Consider the following 20,082-nt stretch of genomic DNA (forward strand, 5'->3'; position numbering starts at 1 on the left):
TGTTAGGGATGGGGCGATATGTTTATCTCACAATACGATTTGATACACGATATCAGGTTCACGATTCAATACAACCACGATATGATGTAATAAATAACATTTCAGTGAAAAGAGAGCTTGCATCTAATTTTACTACAGCAGAACAAAATATTGCGATACGTATTGTCACATTTTTGTATTGTGATATATTGAATTTCTATATATCGTCCCATCCCTACTTGGTAGTGGTGGGTGCCCAAAATGAAGTCTGTAAGAGCAAATGATACTTTTTTTCTCCATTTTCAACGCATTAACAACTTCTACCATCTTTAGTACTGCTACTTTCTCCACTGTCATTCCATCTGTTGTCATTGGCTACATTTACATGCACGGAGTATCGTGGTTACTGGCCATACTCCAGTTAAGGTGACATTCAGGTTCAGTTGTTTACACAAAATTCATGGTAGCAGGGAGACTCATTCAGGTTAAATTCTCCCTGCAATTGAGCCTCCCTGCTACCATGACTTTGACTGAGCTGCTTACTTGGAAAAAGAACAGGATGACATGTTGAAGCGTTCACATCCACAATCATTTTGATTTATGAATTTAAAATCAACCATAAACAGCAAAAGTGAGAGCAGTAAGATGTTTCCATGCCACAGTAACCTGTTTAATAATGGAGTAAGCCAGGTTACTTGAATAACATGGTTAAGAAGGGAATTCTCTGTGTGTAAAGGTAGCCATTGACATAAACTGTCACTGCTGGTGAAGCATCAAACTCTTTATTGTGATTGGTCAGCCCATGTCATGTGGTGCTCAGAAGAAATAAGAAACCAGGCGCAGCATCTTTTCTAAAGCAGACACTTTCGATTTGCCTTGCAGCAGCTTTCCATTGATTTAAATATAAAAACAGTGCTGGCAGTTTGAGAAAAGATCAACAATGTGAACATGAACAATGTTGAGTTGTTTTTTTTGTTTTTGTAATTACATTACAGACCGGAAGCACTTTGATGTTTATGAATGATGATTTAGTGTAGATGAAGCAGAAGCATACAAACAAACCTGAGGCCACATGATGAGGTTTTTTGAGTGTGTCCAGCTGTTTAACACACACACATTCACACGTGTATATACAGACATTAGGTAATTAATAGGCCAGTTTACCCTGCAGTGTATTAAGCTTGTGTTTGTTCATGCCATGTTTCATTGTTCATCTTTAAAAACAATTTCAAACCTCACTTGCTAACTTTGCCCTCAAGTACAAATATCACACTTTTCTCCTTGTTTATATTTGTTAAATAATGTGAATTAGTATGTCTGCGGGTTAAATTGCACCACTTCAACTGCAGTCTTGTTGTTTTACAGGCAATGTGTGAGTTCAGAGGTAATACATGCGAACCCGTCAGTGATGAGCCCGGTATTCTAAATGAGTGGTTTCCATGGCAATGGGATTACACAGTATTCCACAATGCAAAACTGTCAAGAACGGCAAATTGAAAACATTCAGAATTGTTCAAAAAGCGGTCAGAATGATGCTCAGTGACACAATGAAATATGATTGTGACATATTCTTAGTATTAAAACCTATTTTCAACTACTGCTTGAATTCAACATTTAACTTAGCATTGGCCAGCAATGGGCGAACAGTGCCAACAGCCAATCAGGTGATTTATCTAAGCAATAAAGTCTGACTGACCGGCCTTCGAGCCAGTGAGGGGCTGGTATTGACACCGCAGGCCTATCAGTAGATAAATGGAAGTAATAAAGTGTGACTGAAAGACTATAGCGCCAATTGGGCACTGAGAAAATGGAGGGGTGGGCTTTCTGTAAACTACCAGTATCAATCACAATGACCCACAGGCTATTTTTTATTCTCCATGTGGATTCCCGGGTACTTTCAAAAAGCCATTAGGGTCTCTCTGTTCCAGTAAAAAAGCAAGTAATTTGGTACAGATGCCCCTGTGAAAGTCACATTTTTAATGCTTAGCCTACTGCAGCACTGAGAAGAATATACAGTATACACTGTCTCTCAAAAGTTTGAGGACACCTCATTGAATGTTCTGTGTTTTTCATTAAGCCATTTGATCTAAAGGCTTCTGCTTAAATGCTTGAAATTTGTTTCTTAGACAAATATAAATGGTGAAGTTGATCCAATGTATGAATTTCTTTCCAAAGCCTTTGCCTTTCCAACAAGGCAAAGGGCGGCTACTTTAAAGAATCTAAAATATAAGATAGTTTTGATTTGTTTAACACTTTTTTGGTCACTGCATAATTCCATTTGTGTTATTTCATAGTTTTGATGTCTTTACTATTATTCTAAAATGTGGAAAATAGTAAAAATAAAGAAAAATGTGGTGTCCCCAAACTTTTGACGGCCAGTGTATATACTGTATATACAGTACTGTGCAAAAGTCTTAGGCACATGTAAAAAAAAAAATCCGTAAAGCAGAAGATGCTTTCAAAAATAATGAAATGAAGAGCTTCAAAAAAAAAAAAATACTATAAAGAACAGTCTACTGACACACTAATGCAGAAAACAAATAAACATCTAAGACAAAATATATATAAAAATCTAGAGTGCCTAAGACTTTTGCACAGTATGTATTTTTTATTTTTTTTTAGCAATCAGAAGACACAAGAAATTACCTGCCATTTGTTATTTGGGAGGCATGGGTTTTGTGTTTCAGCAGTAGTCAATATTATTGTATTTCAGTAGTATTGTATTCAGTTATTCTATACCTAAATGTGTCAGACTTATATATTCTATTTCATAAATGTTGCTCATAAATGTCAAAGTGAATACACTTTACCCCTATTGATTGGTATGCTCAATGATGGTCCTCAATGATAAATGTTAAGCTTGTTGTGCATGTGGCATATTAATAAATATTATTATTTATGAAACTATTATTTGAGAAAAATGTACTGTACATTAAATAAGTAATATTGGGGTATTGATAAACGATTGAGGACAGTGGTTACCATTGATCCTGTAGTGAACCTGTGGTGTTACTCACTGCTTTCATAATACATATTGCGTATTAATGTAACAATCTCATTATTCTACAGAACTGCGTGGCCAATACTATTCCCATTACAGTTTTTTACGATCGCTAGCAAGCGTTTTTCAATACTTATAATACTTTTTCTAAACTCTTCACACACCAACTCACCTACAACACACAGTTGGCAAAACAGTTAATTTTATGCTCAAAATCACATATTGTAAACTAAACACCAACACTAATTTTCAAAATGCAAGAATACTTTGTCAAAATACACTAACTCTACCAAAACACTGCAAACATGTCTCAAAATCAAATAATTCTTTCAAAACACTAGCACATGTTTTCTTCCAACAGGAACATTTAGTCAATCACAGCACAATGACATACAAAATACTAACAGCAGATGGTATTACAGAAAATGCATTACTTTACATGTGTCAGTTCTACCCTTATACAATAGACAGTATATTGATAATCAATTGTTTTTCGCACTGCAGTTACTTTTGAAGTCACTCTACATTTTTCTTTTGTTGAGTGTAGTAAATGTTTTGCAAACATTCTATATCAGAAGTGAATGACTCATCTTTACTTTATAGAATGTACAGTATATGAAAAAGGAATAAGTTACAGAATTGCTGCAGTAAAGGCTTTATTTGCAATAGGAAATTACTGCAAGAGATCAACAAAAAGCTGCAGTATAGCTGCTGGTTACAGTGGTGTAAAAATAAAATATACAAACAGAAAAAGGCACAGAAGAAAAAAAAATAAAAATACACAGTCCTTTTCTAATCTACCCGGTCTTCTGCATTTGGCCACATGTTCTCGTCCACATCACTCCTTATATTTTCTCTGGCTATGCACCTTGGGAAGTATCTTTTGGCGTGCCTTATCCACCCCTGGCAGTGTTCAGCTGTGATTGGTCTATTTGCATAACTTCAATCAGCTGTTTCTCACTAGCAATAAAAAAAAAATATAGGACATATATTTGTGTTTCAATGTACAATGTGAACTGCTGTTCACTTCAACTTTAGCCTATAAGTTAGGTTTAGAACATGAGGTTATCTGTTCTGACATACAGTGTGAAAGCATTTGTAAATTTGGCAGTAAAAATCCATAGTTTTGGTCTTGGTTGAGCTTGTGTGTAAAAGAAATTCAAGAGTTTTTAAAATGTGTTCAGTGAATGCATTTTGTGTCAAAGGAACAAGAAATGTGTTAATGGTATGGCCCGCAACAGACCGATGTTGTGCTAACTGTGTTAAGAGTTATGAAAATGTGACTACAGAACTGATAAAAGGTTGCTAGCAATCGTAAAAAACTGTAAGTTAAGTAGTACTTTGTATTATTATGTTCTCGAAGTAAGAAAGGAATGTAAGAAAATGTTTCTAAAGAATTAAAAAATGAGTATGTCATCATTTTCACAAGCTACTCCAATATAATATGTTCATTGTACTTATGTATTATTTGAACTCTTGTGGCTTATAATATATTTGTAACAACTGAAGAAAAAGCCACAAAGCACCTTATTTGCTCTGACTGCAAATAACAAGTCATGCCTGTAGAAAGACACCAGCCGTCTACATGTGTACCTGCCTTTCTGTCTGTCTATCAAAGTGAGCTCTATTCCCTGTTAATCCGTCTGCCTGCCTGTTTTTCCATTAACATCATTCAACCTCTGACCTTTGTGGTCCATGAAACCCGTCAACCCATCAATCTCGACATCCTCTTATCCTTCTAACCTTCCCTCTTGCCCTCCCATTCGCCTTTCCCTTCTCCATTATTCCCCCCACTGCTCTCTGTCAGTCAGTCAATCTGCGTCCTTGTTTATCCATTAACAGTTGACCGTTCAGCCTACATGTCGGCTTTTCTGACACTTGGAAGCCGCGTGGCCTTATTGTTAGGTTGCCCGGTGACTGATAAGGGTCGCAGGTTTGATCCCCGCAGCGGCCAGCATGTCCTGTTGAAGTGTCCTTGAGCAAGAGACCAAACTCTGCTTGCTCATTGTAAGTCGCACTGGATAGGAGCATCAGCTAAGAGCCTGAATTGTTGAAAGAGTGCTATATGACCTTGATGTTAGGGATGCCACCAATTATAATCGGCCAATAGATGTTCTAAATAGGTCTTCGTTGATCGTCCAAAGAACATCTAAATAGAATGAAAACATATTGCAAGAGGTGAGAAGGAACCTCAGATAATAACTGTTGCTGTGCGGTTTTACATGATGTGTCGTCAGTAGGAAGTCTGGGTAAAATACATAATTTCAATTGGTAGTCGGATTGGTGGCGAGTTGATTGATCATACTCTGGTTCAGGTCTTATTCAGATTAATGTGTTTACATGAACCTTTGGCTCCCTGTGATTGAGTCTACCTGTTACCATGAATAAACCAGTTAATAGAGTATCCCCATTCCCTATAGCTTTCCGTAGCTCCCATAGCTTACTTCTTAAACAGTGCAAACATATAGTGATCCCATTAGTAATAGTAAGTACTCCTGCCGCCATGTGTTTTGTTGACATTGAATTGTACCCATAATGCTGTGTAAGTCTGAGTTTGATAGACAACCAAAACCAAAAGATATTTCCATGTCAAAGTAACCTGTTTAATATGGCAGTAAGCCAGGCATCTTAACAAGGTTTATCAGGTATTATTCTAACCCAGTTATGATGTTTACATGCATCGACCCAAAATGAAGAGGATTCTCTGTGCATGTAAACGTAGTCACTGGTGCAAAATCGGTAATTAAAATCGACCCCCGAACACCCTGATCGCCGCTTCCCTAGATGATGTGTCGCATTTCTCCTGAGATCCAAGCTAGCGATCAATCCTCACCTCCCTCCTTTCTTCCTCCCTCTCTCCCTCCCAATTTCTCCTTTCTTTCCCAGTCTTAGGTCGATGTGTTGTATTCCTTTCCTCCCTCCCTTGTCCTTCCTCCATCATCATCATCGGATGTGAAGATGGCGTGTCAGCCTTTAAGCTTGTTCTACTTCCCTCTCTCTCTCTCTCTCTCTCTCTCTCTACCCCGCCCCCCTCTATGCATCCTTGTTTTCTGTCAGCTGTGAAGGTTGACTGTGTCAGTTGTATTAACAGGGGGCTGACGTGTTTTGTTCCACCAGAGAATACTGAGTACTACACATCAGTAGGTCTCAGCCGGTGTGTCAACACACAACATTGGACTTCCTCCTCCCCGGGGTAGTAGCCTATACATACAGTACATAGCCTATAGAGGCTAAGATATAAGATACATTTAGATGAAACTGTATGATGATCCCCGTGGGGAAATGGGGTCATTGCAGCAGCAAAATACAGCAGAGGGAAAAAATATATATAAACATGAAAACAGAAACTAAACAGGAATATAGCAAAGGGTTATATGAACATAAGCTGACATTTTCAACACGTTAAATTGAACACATTCACACAGCATAAATAAAGTGCAAAGTGAATAAGTAAAAACACCGTGGCCAATACAAAAAGATTAAAAAACAGCTATTCAAGTCTAGAATTCGGCACAGAGATTATAACAGGTGTAAATTAATACTTGAATCTGTTGGTTTTAATCAATCCCTTACCCACATGTGAATTCAAACCAACACATGTTGGTTTTCATATGTGAAATTTCCCATTTCCCATGTGAAAATGATATTTCCCACCTGTGAATTGTCTCTTTTACATGTGAAACAAATACTGTCATATGTAATGGCAGGTGAAAATGTGAAAAAATCACCTGTGATTTTGAAATTTTCACATCTGAAGTAAAAACGGTTACATATGATGTCAGAATAGGCTACAGCATGAAAAAAAATCGTTGGCATATGAAAACCAACATGTGTCCAAAAAGCACATACACAGCACAGTACTTTGAATTCACATGTGGGTTTTCTTAATGACTTACGTAAGAGATGTATTACAGCCTTAGGATGTGCAAAATAACATGGTTTCTCAATGAAATAAATAGCTCGACAAGCAGTTTGACAGTAAACTTATTAATATGATTTTCTGGGCCGTGGGTAGGGAGAAAGGATAACTGAAATTCTTCACGGGTCTGGGGTATTCGTCAATCAATTCGGGTCTCAGGGTTCAATGGAGATTCAGTCCCTCTGTAGAAAAAAACAGACAAAGAGAGTGGTGAGCCCAGGTTATTATCAGTTTCCCTGGGATATGTGCGCCACTCTGGCATCGCTGTGGGCGAGAAAAGAGAGAGAGAGAGAGAGAGAGAGAGAGAGAGAGAGAGAGAGAGAGAGAGAGAGAGAGAGAGAGAGAGAGTGAGAGTGAGTGAGTACCCACCTGGTCGTTCCTCCGCATTCTCAAGAAGCGATTTAATGTCTTTATAGTACTCACTGCCGCTCCAAATCCCTTGTCACCCACCGGTGGGCCAAACTGTGCAGGACAGGTAGTGGCTGTTCCGTCTTCCCCAGAGCAGTGCGTGTCTCTGGGAGTGGCAGGTTAAAAAGGCTCTAGTGCTGATTGCTCACTGGTCACAGGTGAGTCTGAGTCCATGTCCCAATGGGCTGCAGTATGTGGACTGGAAAATAGACTCCCTGAGATACTTCACCTAGTTTTGCTCTTCCCTCTCGCACCTTGTGGACAATAAGAAATAGGTGGAACCATTATAATAATATCAGTATATATGTAGTATGTAACAATGAGAGGAAATATGGGAATCTGAAGAAAGCAACTGTGAATTTACTGCAATATACAATATGTGCAAAAAATCCTACAGGAGACCAGAAAGTGTCCTGATGTGTAGACGTGCATTTTAAAAAACTACTCACCCTGTAAATTAGTTATTATATATTCAAAGGACCCATGCAACTGTATTACCCAAGGTAGCCTACTAGTTACCGACTGGTAGCAACCTCCACAGAGTGTCCGATTAGAACAAATAAAATGCATATGCAGAGATGTCCAAACAAAGAAGTATTTATTAAGGTATAAAAACACTCAATACAATTGAACTTTGTCTTCAGTAAAGATCAGAGCTTGCTTATCTTTGTTCTTGTGAATGTATGTGGTTCTACAAGAAAAGATACAAGAAAATGCATTTGGTTAAACATGTAGCCAACATGTAGCCATAGGCTAACATGATGTCGCTAAATTGCACAATTAGTGAAGCAGTTAGAGTCAAATTAAGTCATCATGTCAATAAAGGTCGAATGTACCAATAAGTATTTGCCACAAACACTCATTTGTAAGTTAGCATGCTAAGCGTGATGCTAATGCTAGGCTAACGCTAATGCTATGCTAGCCCAAGCAAAACGTAGGCTATTACAGGCAGTATAAACATACTGGTAAAGGTACAAACAGAAACAAACAAAAATGGGCATTGCTGATGATTGTTGATTTCAGTGTCCTTAAAACTCAAAATCTGATTCTAGTGATATTCCTGATGATTCCTGAAGGTGATAAAAACAAGTCTGAACAAACTTATTAGCATGGCTCTCAAAGTTAAGGCTCAGATCAAATAAGACACCTAATTTTTTTGCAGTTAACTAAACCTCCTCCTCTTCCTCTAAAACTCCTCCTGCCGGCCCTCCAATCTCTTCCTTTTATTTTTCTCAAACCTCCTGCTTGACTTCTCCCACAATTTCTTTCTCTCAAACCTTTCTCCAAACCACCTCCTCTTTCCACTCCATCCACTTTGCTCTTAGTCATTCTTCACTTCTTAAAATTCTTCTTTTCTAGTTCTTTGTATTATCTTGTCATCCTTTGCATTTGTTGTTTATTGAGCTATTTGTCTTATTCTATGCCCTAACTTGAGCTTGCGAAAAGCTAAATAGCTAGGTTTTTAATTATTACTATATAGATGAATTAGCCCGAATGGCCTGATTGCATATTGGCTCTGGTGTTATGTTTTTGAGATGTAATTACACTGATTTCTGGTGGGATGCAAATTATGATGGCTGACTGCCTGCATGATTAATTGACTGACTTACTGATCCACTGACCGATACAATAAATGACTAATTGGCTGGCAAATCAATTTGCTGGTTGCCTGGATAATTGGTTGACTTGCTGACTCACTGACTCAATAACTGACCGCATTAAGATTATTATTATTATTATTATAAGATTGATTCACTGAGCGAATGAATGAGCGACTGCCTGGCTATTTGCTTGACTGCTTGGCCAGCTGATTATTTGGCCGCTTGGATACTGATTTGTTGACTGCAGGCATGCAAACTTGTCACCTTTCGGCGAAATTCGCCATTTTGAATCAAAAATAGGCCACTTAGGTGATTCGTGCAGATCCGATGAGATTTTTTTTTTTTGGGGGGGGGGGGGGGGGGTCGAGAGCCTGCCTACTCAAAGCGACTTCCATAGAAAGACAATGGAGCGCAAACATCTGATGCTGTGGATGCGCGTTTGGATGCGCGTGCATCGACTGTCAACAAAAGGCAGCAAGCGCCTATAGAAATGGAGCCAATCAATTCGCTAGTCACAGTCAGTGTTGCCAACTTGACGACTTTGTCACTAGATTTAGCGACTTTTCAGAACCCCCTGGTGACTTTATTTCTGAAAAGCGATAGCGACAAATCTGCCGACTTTTTCTGACCATGGGGAACAATGTTGAAGTGTTGAATCCCAAAGCATTTGTCAATAAATTGGTTCGGCTGATGCCGGTTTGCTCTACTTGCTTGTCATCCAGAGAGGTCTGATGATCACAGCGCTTCCCACACACAGCGTAGCCCCCTCCCTCCGCTTGGAGCGGAGACTGTAGGTTATATATTGATATGCAAATTAGCATATGACGTCATCCAGCGACTTCTAGCGACTTTTTGAGCAGCCAATAGCTACTTTCCTTGGAAACAAGTTGGCAACACTGGTATAATTGTAATTAGTTGTGTACCTGGTGGGGCTGCCCTTTGTTAATTTTCTTTGTAAATGTGAGCATATCATATGTAAAGGTACATTTGCACTTAATAAATAATATTATACTACTTTGTACTTTATTTTGCTCAATCTTGTAATTCTGTTAGCTTGTGACCAGCATCAGAGTAATCCTAAAAGCCATTTTTAAAAAAAAATCTCTGTACCTGTACTGTACCTCCAAATACACCTGTATAATCATTTGTGCAATTATGCTTTTATGTGGGATTTTGACATTTCAATTTTCACATCTGAAGTATAAACTGTCACAAATGAATTCACATGTTTTCATTTCAAGGGATTTTTCAAAAACCAAGAAGTAACAGTGTGCACATTCAAACCTTAATATGGTTTGAATGTGCACACTGTTACTTCTTGGTTTTTGTCATAAGTCATCATTTGGGTTGAACTACAATACAATAGTTATAATCACCAATATCTATAATACTGGAGTTCCAGAATTGAGAATATGTAGATATACAAACCATTCAAAAGCCATTATGGGCATATTGGACATTGTAGTAACCATTGTATGTGTTTGTGTTTGTGTGTGTGTCCATCAGGTTGTGGTTAGGGTTAGAAATTTCTCAACATATTTGTATGTCCTTCACCTAGAAGTATTCATAGTTTAAATTGTAAATGTTAGTTTCAGTAATCAGAAAATCTCTCTTTTCATAACTCTAAAGAAAATGCATCTCTATCATCCAGTGACCAATATTGTATTTTTTCTTGGTTTCCTTGATTTATCATGTCTCCCTTTTTTTAAGTGCCAGTCAGTGGCCACTGAGCCTGATCTTAGAATCTTTCTCTGCTTCCTATCTCTGAGACAAAGAGATATTCAGCCAGGTCATATTGTCTCTCCCTCTCTCTAGGTCCAGTGGCAGTGATAAGTGGTGAGGAGGACTCTGCTAGCCCCCTTCATCATGTTAACCATGGGATAATCAGCCCCTGTACGCTGGACACCGGGGCGGATGCTGTGGTCATTGGAATGACCAGGATCCCCGTCATAGAGAACCCACAGTACTTCAGACACGGACACAACTGTAACAAACCCACCACCTGTGAGTAGAGAAATCAAACGCACCCGCCCAGCATGCATATGTGCATGCACTGTAAAAAAAAAAAATATATACATATACTATACAGTATATACAGTACATAAATATACTGTATATACTGTACACACACACACAGGACACAAGAAACAAAACAGTCATTTTGCTAGGGTTGACATGGCAACCAATAGCATATGGCCTTGGCTATGACAATCTCTAGCTCAATCTGGAGTCTTACATTTTGTGTGAGAGAGAGAGAGAGAGAGAGAGAGAGAGAGAGAGAGAGCTAGAGATGTCAATCCAATGAGCATAACCTCCATCTGGTGACTCATGCTTTTACAGAAAACCTCAACAGGCTATAACATCACCACAAATGACTAGAAATTGTTGTCCATACATACCACTGTCATTGACTAGGGCGGTTTAGCAGGGTAGGGGAGTATCAGATTACATTTAATGGGATTATTCTGGTGACAAGAAAATGGCAACTGTCACCCATTACAGTGCATGTTCTGTAAAAATGACTCAGATTATCGGTATTTTTGAAAAACAGAATACTTGTTTGATTGCTCAAAAACATGTGTGATGGCGAGAGAAAAAGAGAGATGAAACTTTATTGACTTTATTGATGGGGAAATTGGGTCGAGGCAGCAGCACAAATAGAATATAAGCACAAATATAGAGTAGAAAATAAGCAATAAAAAACGGAAACGGTGAAAAAATAATGAAATACATACAATTTCAACACATTAAATAGAGTCCAAGAGTGGGCAAAGCTACTCCTCCCTCCCTCCTTCCACTGCACTACGGTGGCCAGCCAAGGACAAACATTGCAAAGCACCATGCATAAAGGCTAACAGCTAAGCTAACTGTACGTAAATCACGCCGGTTACAAGTCTCACTTTGCCAGAACTTTCTCCTGCTGAAGGTTATGTGCACAAACAATGACAAGTGAAGAGGCAGGTAGCGAGTTTACTAGTTTACTAAGTTTACTCCCTCGCTTCATCGATTCCGCCATTATGCGAGCATTTTCAGGAATGGGGGGGGGGGCAAGCTAGTTTTCTACAGGAGGGAGCGGGAGGAGCTTCGTTCCGGAGCGGAATTTGACAACTAGCTTTAGAAAAGAGGTGAAAACAGCAACACAGCTGCTGCTGTGTGGATATTGGTTTATATCATTATGTCTCAATGAAATCTCCACATAGCACACATTAGTTTCAGGATTGGTTACAGGGTCTGAAATCGCTTATTGCAGGTTTAAAGTCACATTCAAGTGATTACTTACCTTGTTAACTAATTCTCCATATCATAACATACACATACTCTTTAACAATAAGATAAAAATACACTTTTTTTTCTCGTATTTTTCTGGTGTATTTGTAGGCCTACGTCTGCGCCAACATCCTGTTTCAACCGGAAATATGTTGAATTACAGTAAGCAGGCAAATGATACATCATTGAAATGCTGTTTTCTTGTGACTTTAACTGTATGCTTTGAAAGCAGCCCAGTCACTTTGAATTCAATACATTTTTTTCACTGACGAGAAAGCACAAAACATAATCACAATGATCTGATTCTGCTCCGTCACTCTGACTTCATCTCCTCACTCTTTCTTTCACTTCTCTGTCTCTGTTTTTCTCTCTTTCTTTTTGCTGTCTTTTCACTCTTCCTTGTCTCTCTCTCTCTCTCTCTCTCTCTCTCTCCCCCCCTCACTTTTATTATTATAGTCTCTCCACCCTCTCTCCCTCTGTCTCTATTGAATGCAGATAGTATTCTGCCACACCAGCGTAGCAAATCGCTTCTTGCCTTTACAGCCACATAAATCTCAGCAAATCCCTTGGGAGACAATACACAAACACGCACACACACACACACACACACACACACACACACTGATACCCACACACACTACTGATGCCCTGGCCAATGGCGAAGCTGATCCATCACAAGAGTCACCTTGTGTGATTATCACCCACCATATTTCTATTGGAGCTGTGTGTGTGTGTGTGTGTGTGTGTGTGTGTGTGTGTGTGTGTGTGTGTGTGTGTGCATTTGTGCGTGTCCCAACTGTATTTCTTCGGCTCATGCGTCTGTGATCGTAAATCCATCAACATCGTCATCATCTGGTAAACTGATGCACAACTCATTGGTACACATGTGCTCTTGCACACGCGCACGCACACACACACACACACACTCACACCCACACACACGCGCACACACACACAACATGTTACTACATCATTGTCCAGATAAGCTCAGTAAATCTCAAAGGCCTCAACCATAAATTTATGTGCTTCTGCTAGAACAGCATAGCAGAATTTACCTACTGGCAGCTTTTTTTTCGTCTTTTTTTTACTGTGCTTTCATTTCAGACAGTCAGCACTGTACATGGATTTATGGACTTGCATTCTGAGACAAGAATTATGCAGCACCCACACGTCAAAAATACCGGAATTATACCTTAAAGACCCCCATGAAATGACATCTTTACTTCCTTGATGTTGGGGCGGGACATCATGCAGTGAGGGATCATTCAAAAGTCTAAACCAATGGAATATGAGTCAGGGAGAGCAAAAATCGAAACAATGGTTTTATTGTTTAGAAATGTATATTTATGCCTACTAGTGCAGCATGAGGTCACCATTAAAGATACTCTGTTTTCCAGGAAGTAAAAGAAATGGGAGTTCGTTTCATGGGGACTTTAATGGCTACCAAATATAGTGTTCAGATTGAACATCACACACTTGACGACTAGCTACATTTGGGGAACACACACTTGACAACCAGTTGGATTCAGGGAACACACACTTGACAACCAGTTGAATTCAGGGAACACACACTTGACGACAAGTTTGATTTGGGGAACACACACTTGACGACCAGTTTGGTTTGGGGAACACACACTTGATGACCAGTTTGGTTAGGGGAACACACACCATCTGAGTTCTAACGCCATGCAAACCCCAAATCCCAAATCCCAAATCCCAAATCCCAAATCCCAAAATGACAATTCTAGCTACTATAACATGCAACTAAAACAAATTTTCATTCCATTTGTTTTTACCCTCTTTTGCGCTGAACCCTCATTAGCTATCGCTGGTCTCTGTTCAGATTTGATTGGTTAACCAGCTCACACTACAGGACGTCAAGACTTGTCTACATTTGAGTCGCAAAAAAGGAATGGCTACACAAAAAAACAAGTTACTGAAAGGGCTTTTTTTGCCAGAAGGGATCTAAAAAATGTATTCATTTAACAGCTGCTTATTCTCCTCTTCTCCTTGACTCAATTACACAATTGAAGTCTAGCTAGAATTTACCTGCTGCCAGCTAATGAAAGCCTCTTAGCTCATTAACCTGCTGTGCATTTCCATACGAATGCCAACCTTAGCATGAAAAAAATTATATTTTTATACATACTCCTGAACTCAATTTTGATTACACAATACCAATAGACTTTTGTGGGGATTTTATAGTTAGTGGATGGCTATTTCACACCTGTCACATCCATAATGCCAGTTTTTCCACTATAATTTGTTAATGAAAGTGCAAGTATTTTCAAGACTATTCTTGTTCTTTTCAAGCAAGCCTCCTTCATATTTACATATATTATATATATCTATATAATCATGTTTATGTACACTGCCTGTCAAAAGTTTGGGGACACCACACGTCAAAACTATAACACAAATGGAATTATGCAGCGACAAAAAAAGTGTTAAACAAATCAAAACTATCTTATATTTTAGATTCTTTAAAGTAGCCGCCTTTTGGAGGCTTTGGAAAGAAATTCATTCATAGGCATCGACTTCACTATTTATATTTGCCAAAAAAAACAAATTTCAAGCATTTAAGCATAAGCCTTTAGATCAAAATGGCTTTAAGAGAATGAAAAACACAGAACATTCAATGAGGTGTCCCCAAACTTTTGCCTGGCAGTGTATTTTCATATCATACATTTGTGTTGTACTTGAAAATTCAGTTTGCAAATAGTGTGCAGTCTCCCAAAAAAGCTTGTCCATTTCACTCCACATCCATAACGTAGATAATTTGTCTCTGCAACATGTAAATATACTTAGAGTAATGTCTGCACTATCCGTGTGAGATTCTGAAAACATATGTAAATTGTTTCATTCCTCCTCAAAGTACATCTTCTGATACATTTTGTTTGTCAATTCATGTCCAAATATCACATGCATAACACTAGAATTGCCCTGCTAAAGTATATCATCATCATCAGCCACAAACACTATCAACCATTATTTCAATGATGCAAAATGATGATTGTGACTATAATGTCACAATCAAAATGCCCCTGTGCCAAATGTTTCTGTGAACATTCTATCAAGTCTAATATGCTGTCACCTATTTTTTTTTTCCCAAAAAATAATCTGTACGTATCTGATTCTTTTTCTTTTTTGGTAACGCAACTGGTATTTTTGCAATCAGATTACTGTAATCCCATTACTGCAATCCCAGCCACACCCAAACCCCTGGTTAATTGTTTGATTTCCTCTCCGTGCCCTTCATGTCAGTACATAAGAGAAATTTTCTATATGTATGCTAATGGAAATCTCCAAGCTCATTAGAAGCCTGCTAATTGCTATGTGCATTACATACACACATGCATGCACGCACACGCACACGCACACACTCACACGATCATACATGTACCAGCCGTATAAGTCTTCCCTAACCCATCATCTATGCAGCATCTATTCTCCATTAGTACTGTAGCAGCTTCAGTAGTCTGGAAACACACAGGATCCAAAATAGAAATTTCTAAGCAATGCCTCTCATGGGTTGAGCAACAGTGCAGCAAGCCTTTAAACCAGTAAAAGTGGGTTTTAAACGAATACCTTTTGATATTTTGAATCTGAATCCGCCAGATACTTGTCACATTGTGGGACAAACAAGGTTTCTATGTGTTTGTCCTGCTGTTTCCTGAAAAAAATGGCCTGTTATTAGCGTTATGGTGTTATTAGTATTCCTCAATGAAACCAATAGATCAGCAGAAGGTAGCTCATTTCACATTCACTTCCCTGGGTAGCTACTTATAAACTGTTGTACAGTTTTTAGGGAAACTGGAAGACAAGGTAGACCTTATTTCCCTGCAGCCTGTTGCACCAGTTAAAGTTGAGTTCAAATGTAGTTCGAAAGTGAGTTCACGCATTACTAAAATTTTAATAGTCACACCAAATGAAATAGAACATGAAACATAGACAGGTTACAATTTAAATCTTACACCGACCGCCTACTAGGTGTAAAGTCTTCAGTAAAATAGCTATTGAGCTATTGACAAGCAGTTGGATTCGGGGAACAAACATTTGACGACAAGTTTGGTTTAGGGAACACACACTTGACGACCAGTTTGGTTTGGGGAACACACACTTGATGACCAGTTTGCTTTGGGGAACACACACTTGACGACAAGTTTGGTTTAGGGAACACACACTTGATGACCAGTTTGGTTTGGGGAACACACACTTGATGACCAGTTTGCTTTGGGGAACACACACTTGACGACAAGTTTGGTTTAGGGAACACATACTTGACGACAAGTTGGATTTGGGGAACACACAATAAAATAGCTGTTGGCGTGGAAGGCGTGTTCTCCTGCATGTGCCCCTGCTCAGTTGTGGCTCCAGGGTGTTGCAGAGATCCAGGAGAATTTCCCTGTGTTGTCTAAAGTGCATCATGAGCCATTCATCACTCTCAGATATCTGCACATTCCCTAAAGACGCACCCTCTCCTCAAGGCTGCTGCAATAACAGCAAATGGAAATGTCCATAAGTACACTTAAGATCAAACCTAGTCATATGGACATTTCGTGAATGAGGCCCAATTTTTTGGTCAGTGGTCCCTTTACACTCTACTAGTTCAGATGTCCTTTAATTCTTCATGGTGCAACTAAACAAAGCCATAGCTTAAGTGTCAAACTAACTAGTGTTGACTTTACACCCTAACTTATGATCCAATGCATGCTCAGATCCAGGCTGCTGGTGAAAAAAAAAAACAGCCGACTGAAATTCAAATGTCAAGGTATGCCTTTTAATGCTGGGTACAGCTATTCCTTCTGCTTCTTCCACTCCTTGACTCCTGTGCAGTATTATGTACAGTAGCTGCTATATGTGTGCTAATGGATAGTCGGAGAACACACACACACACACACACACACACACACACACACACACACATGCTTACACTAAAGTACATATACACATGGAGCAGCAAGGCTAAGCAGGACAAATGAGCAAATGTTGGCTGCTGGAAGATTCCCATAAAAATCATTCGACAAGTTTCCCATAAATCATTCTGCTAGGCCATGTGGCTCTACAGTGAAAACGGCCTGAAGTGTATTGTGATGCATTACAAGCAGATTGTTTGCCCATTAGAAGCATAGATGACCTTGTCTTACAATATAATCACCAGACAGACATCAGGAAATTACATTCACTTTAACATCATATCATTAATTATACAGTTGCCCTATTAAGCATTCACACCCCCCCCCCCCCCACCGATTTTTTTGCACGTTGTGTTTATTATATCATGCTCAGATTCTAATAATTACCATTCACTCACAATCTGCTTATGATGCGTTGTGAGCACCACTTCAAGTAGCATTACCAAAATGATTGAAAATCCTTTTCAAGTGCAGTTTGCTCCCCTATCCTTACCCATGACTTCCTGAGAACCTCTATAGTTGCTATATGTATGCTGCAGGATAATATGAGTCCCAGAGCTCATTACAGACTTGCTAATTGCAGTCTAGTGGCGGAACGGTCAACTTATTCGGCTAACCCTTGTGTGTGCGTGTGTGTGTCTGTTTGTGTGTGTGTGTGTGTGTGTGTGTGTGTCAGGGTGAGTGTACAACGGAGAATGTGTGCACGTTAGTGTGCCAGCGCCAGTCTGTGTCTATGTGCTATATGCCTATCTGCTTGCATGTGGTGTGTGTGTGGGTTGTGTGTGTGTGCGTGTGTGCGTGTGTGTGTGTGTGTGCTCGCCCCCTGCTGTGCTGAGGCCATTCAGCCATGCACACAGCACCTGCCAGCTAGAATAGAAGTGTAATCTAAAGCTAGAGACACTTTGATATTGACTCTTTAAAAGTTAGAGGTCATAGCACAAAATCTTTATACTGGACTTGCTGAATAGTTTGGACACAAGTAGATCTTTCAATTCCATTCTATTCTATTCTATTCTATAGTTTAAATCTTGTACAATATGGACAAAAGGTTTTTCATTATTGTGATAAATAGGACAATACATTTAGCATGATAAAAACTAAGGAGGATATTTCAAAAGGAGAATATCATTGTTTCTGAGACTGAAATAATTTTCCATTATAGGTTACAAAGTCATACAAATATTGACTTACTTGATGAGATCAAGGAGAAGATTGATTAAACTGCTGTCAACACTGCTGTTCTTCCGCATCTGGCTCCTTCCAGACACCTGTTGCCTGTGGGGTATCACAGCCTTCCATCAGCAGGGAGGTTTTGGATGTTTTGCAAGCCATTGTCAGGGTGCATTTCCATTGGCTTGGTCCAAAGATGTTATTTAGCTATACGTTTGTCTAATTGTGATCAGCGCTAATTGTGTGGCCAGTTTCTTTAGTGAATTGGACATTAAGACAACGCAGATTGTGCGCAAAATATGATGATATCAGCAGTCGCTATTCATTCTTTGTGAATTCACCCACAATTGCTTAATTTTCTTACAGGAGCCTAACTGGGACATTTACCCTAGGAAGTTCCAGGGCAAGCATACGCAGTCATCGTATCCAAAGCCATGCTCGTCCACCTAAGGGTATTACGGGAATTCACTGATCTTTAATAAATTATTTCGATTATCTGGCACGACGGATAGCTTGAGGAACGACATGACAGCAATTCCAGATTTTGGCAAATGCCCATATAAATTTATTTCTCAGCCATGGATTTTACAACAGTTCTCTATGGGGAAACTGGACTTGCTGCATTATTAGTTAGCTGCCAGCTGTGGTACTGCAAGTACCTTACCAAAATGACGTAGGCACTGGTATCGGACATCAGCCAACGTACTGGGGGCTTGGGTGGACAGGTCACCAGTCCATCACAGGACTAAGACAGATGGACTCACACACACTCCCATTCAAGGACAATGTAGACTCTCTAATCCACCTGACTTGCATGTGTTTGGACTAGGGTAGGAAACCCAGGAGAAAAACATCAACAGGAAACTCCACACAGAAAGGAGCCGGAATTGAACCTTCTAGCTGTGAGGCCACAGTGCTAACCACTGAATCAAGTTGTCAACTTTACCAACAACAATTACAATTTGCTATTCTCATTTGCTATTTTTTGATTTCTGAAAAGAGTTTCAAGCACAATAAGTGACCCTAACTTGTCAACTGACTGGACATCGGATGTTTGCCTCTCCACCTGTTCAACACTGGGATTATGATTTTCTGATTTGTCAGTGTGACATGGTTCAGTCCATATGACTAGGAAGGACATGCGTAAAGGACGTTCTGGTTCAGTATGTGATTCTAGAAATGCAGAAATCAAATCACGCTCCACCGGTGCTGAATTCAATATCAGGGATGGGGAAAAGCAATGCTGACAACACAGTGGAACAGATGAGAAATATTGAGATATGAGTACGATTTTTTAAACATAAAGTTGGATAAAACTGAGAACAAAATGGCTCATTGGCATTACCAGAATGTTACCATGTGTCGTGGGTTTGGCGCTTCTTTTCACTTTGCTAGACTCTATATATAGAGTACATTTTCACCCTTTAGCAGGCACGCTTCAATGGGAGTTCACAAACAGGCAACCACCAACACGGGTTCCTCTTGAGGACCCATCGTCACCACCACTCAGCTACTTTCATTTTGAGAACCTAGCTTAAAAGTCACAGTTGTAAGACATACAGCAAAGTAGCAAAGAGGATAAATATTAAAACATTATGTGTCCAGGGTCCTACTTTTCAAGAGGCATTTTTTTTTCTGTCAGCAATTATTCATATTGAGTGCTGAGGGGCTACAAAGCCTGAATGCCAGTGGTGACAGCAGATCCCCAGGGCGGTTATTAAATTGCAAAGCCAACATTGGTAAGTACAGTAATTAGCCGGCTCTCCCTCTCTTTTCCCTCCTCTCCGTCCATCCTGCAGGATCATTTTAGATGTTTACTCT

The 20,082-nt window shown here is 39.4% G+C and overlaps 1 protein-coding gene across 1 annotated transcript in view; it reads left to right on the forward strand.

The window, feature by feature from the left end:
• Positions 1 to 20,082, forward strand: part of ntrk3a (neurotrophic tyrosine kinase, receptor, type 3a) — a 208,978-nt gene that overhangs the window by 150,868 nt on the left and 38,028 nt on the right. Inside the window, exon 13 of the mRNA XM_071915070.1 lies at positions 10,724 to 10,912. Within this exon, the coding sequence (XP_071771171.1) occupies positions 10,724 to 10,912 (189 nt within the window). The remainder of the gene's footprint in view (positions 1 to 10,723; positions 10,913 to 20,082) is intronic.

The sequence above is a fragment of the Centroberyx gerrardi genome, chromosome 4 (assembly GCF_048128805.1).
Source record: "Centroberyx gerrardi isolate f3 chromosome 4, fCenGer3.hap1.cur.20231027, whole genome shotgun sequence".
NCBI lineage: Eukaryota > Metazoa > Chordata > Actinopteri > Beryciformes > Berycidae > Centroberyx > Centroberyx gerrardi.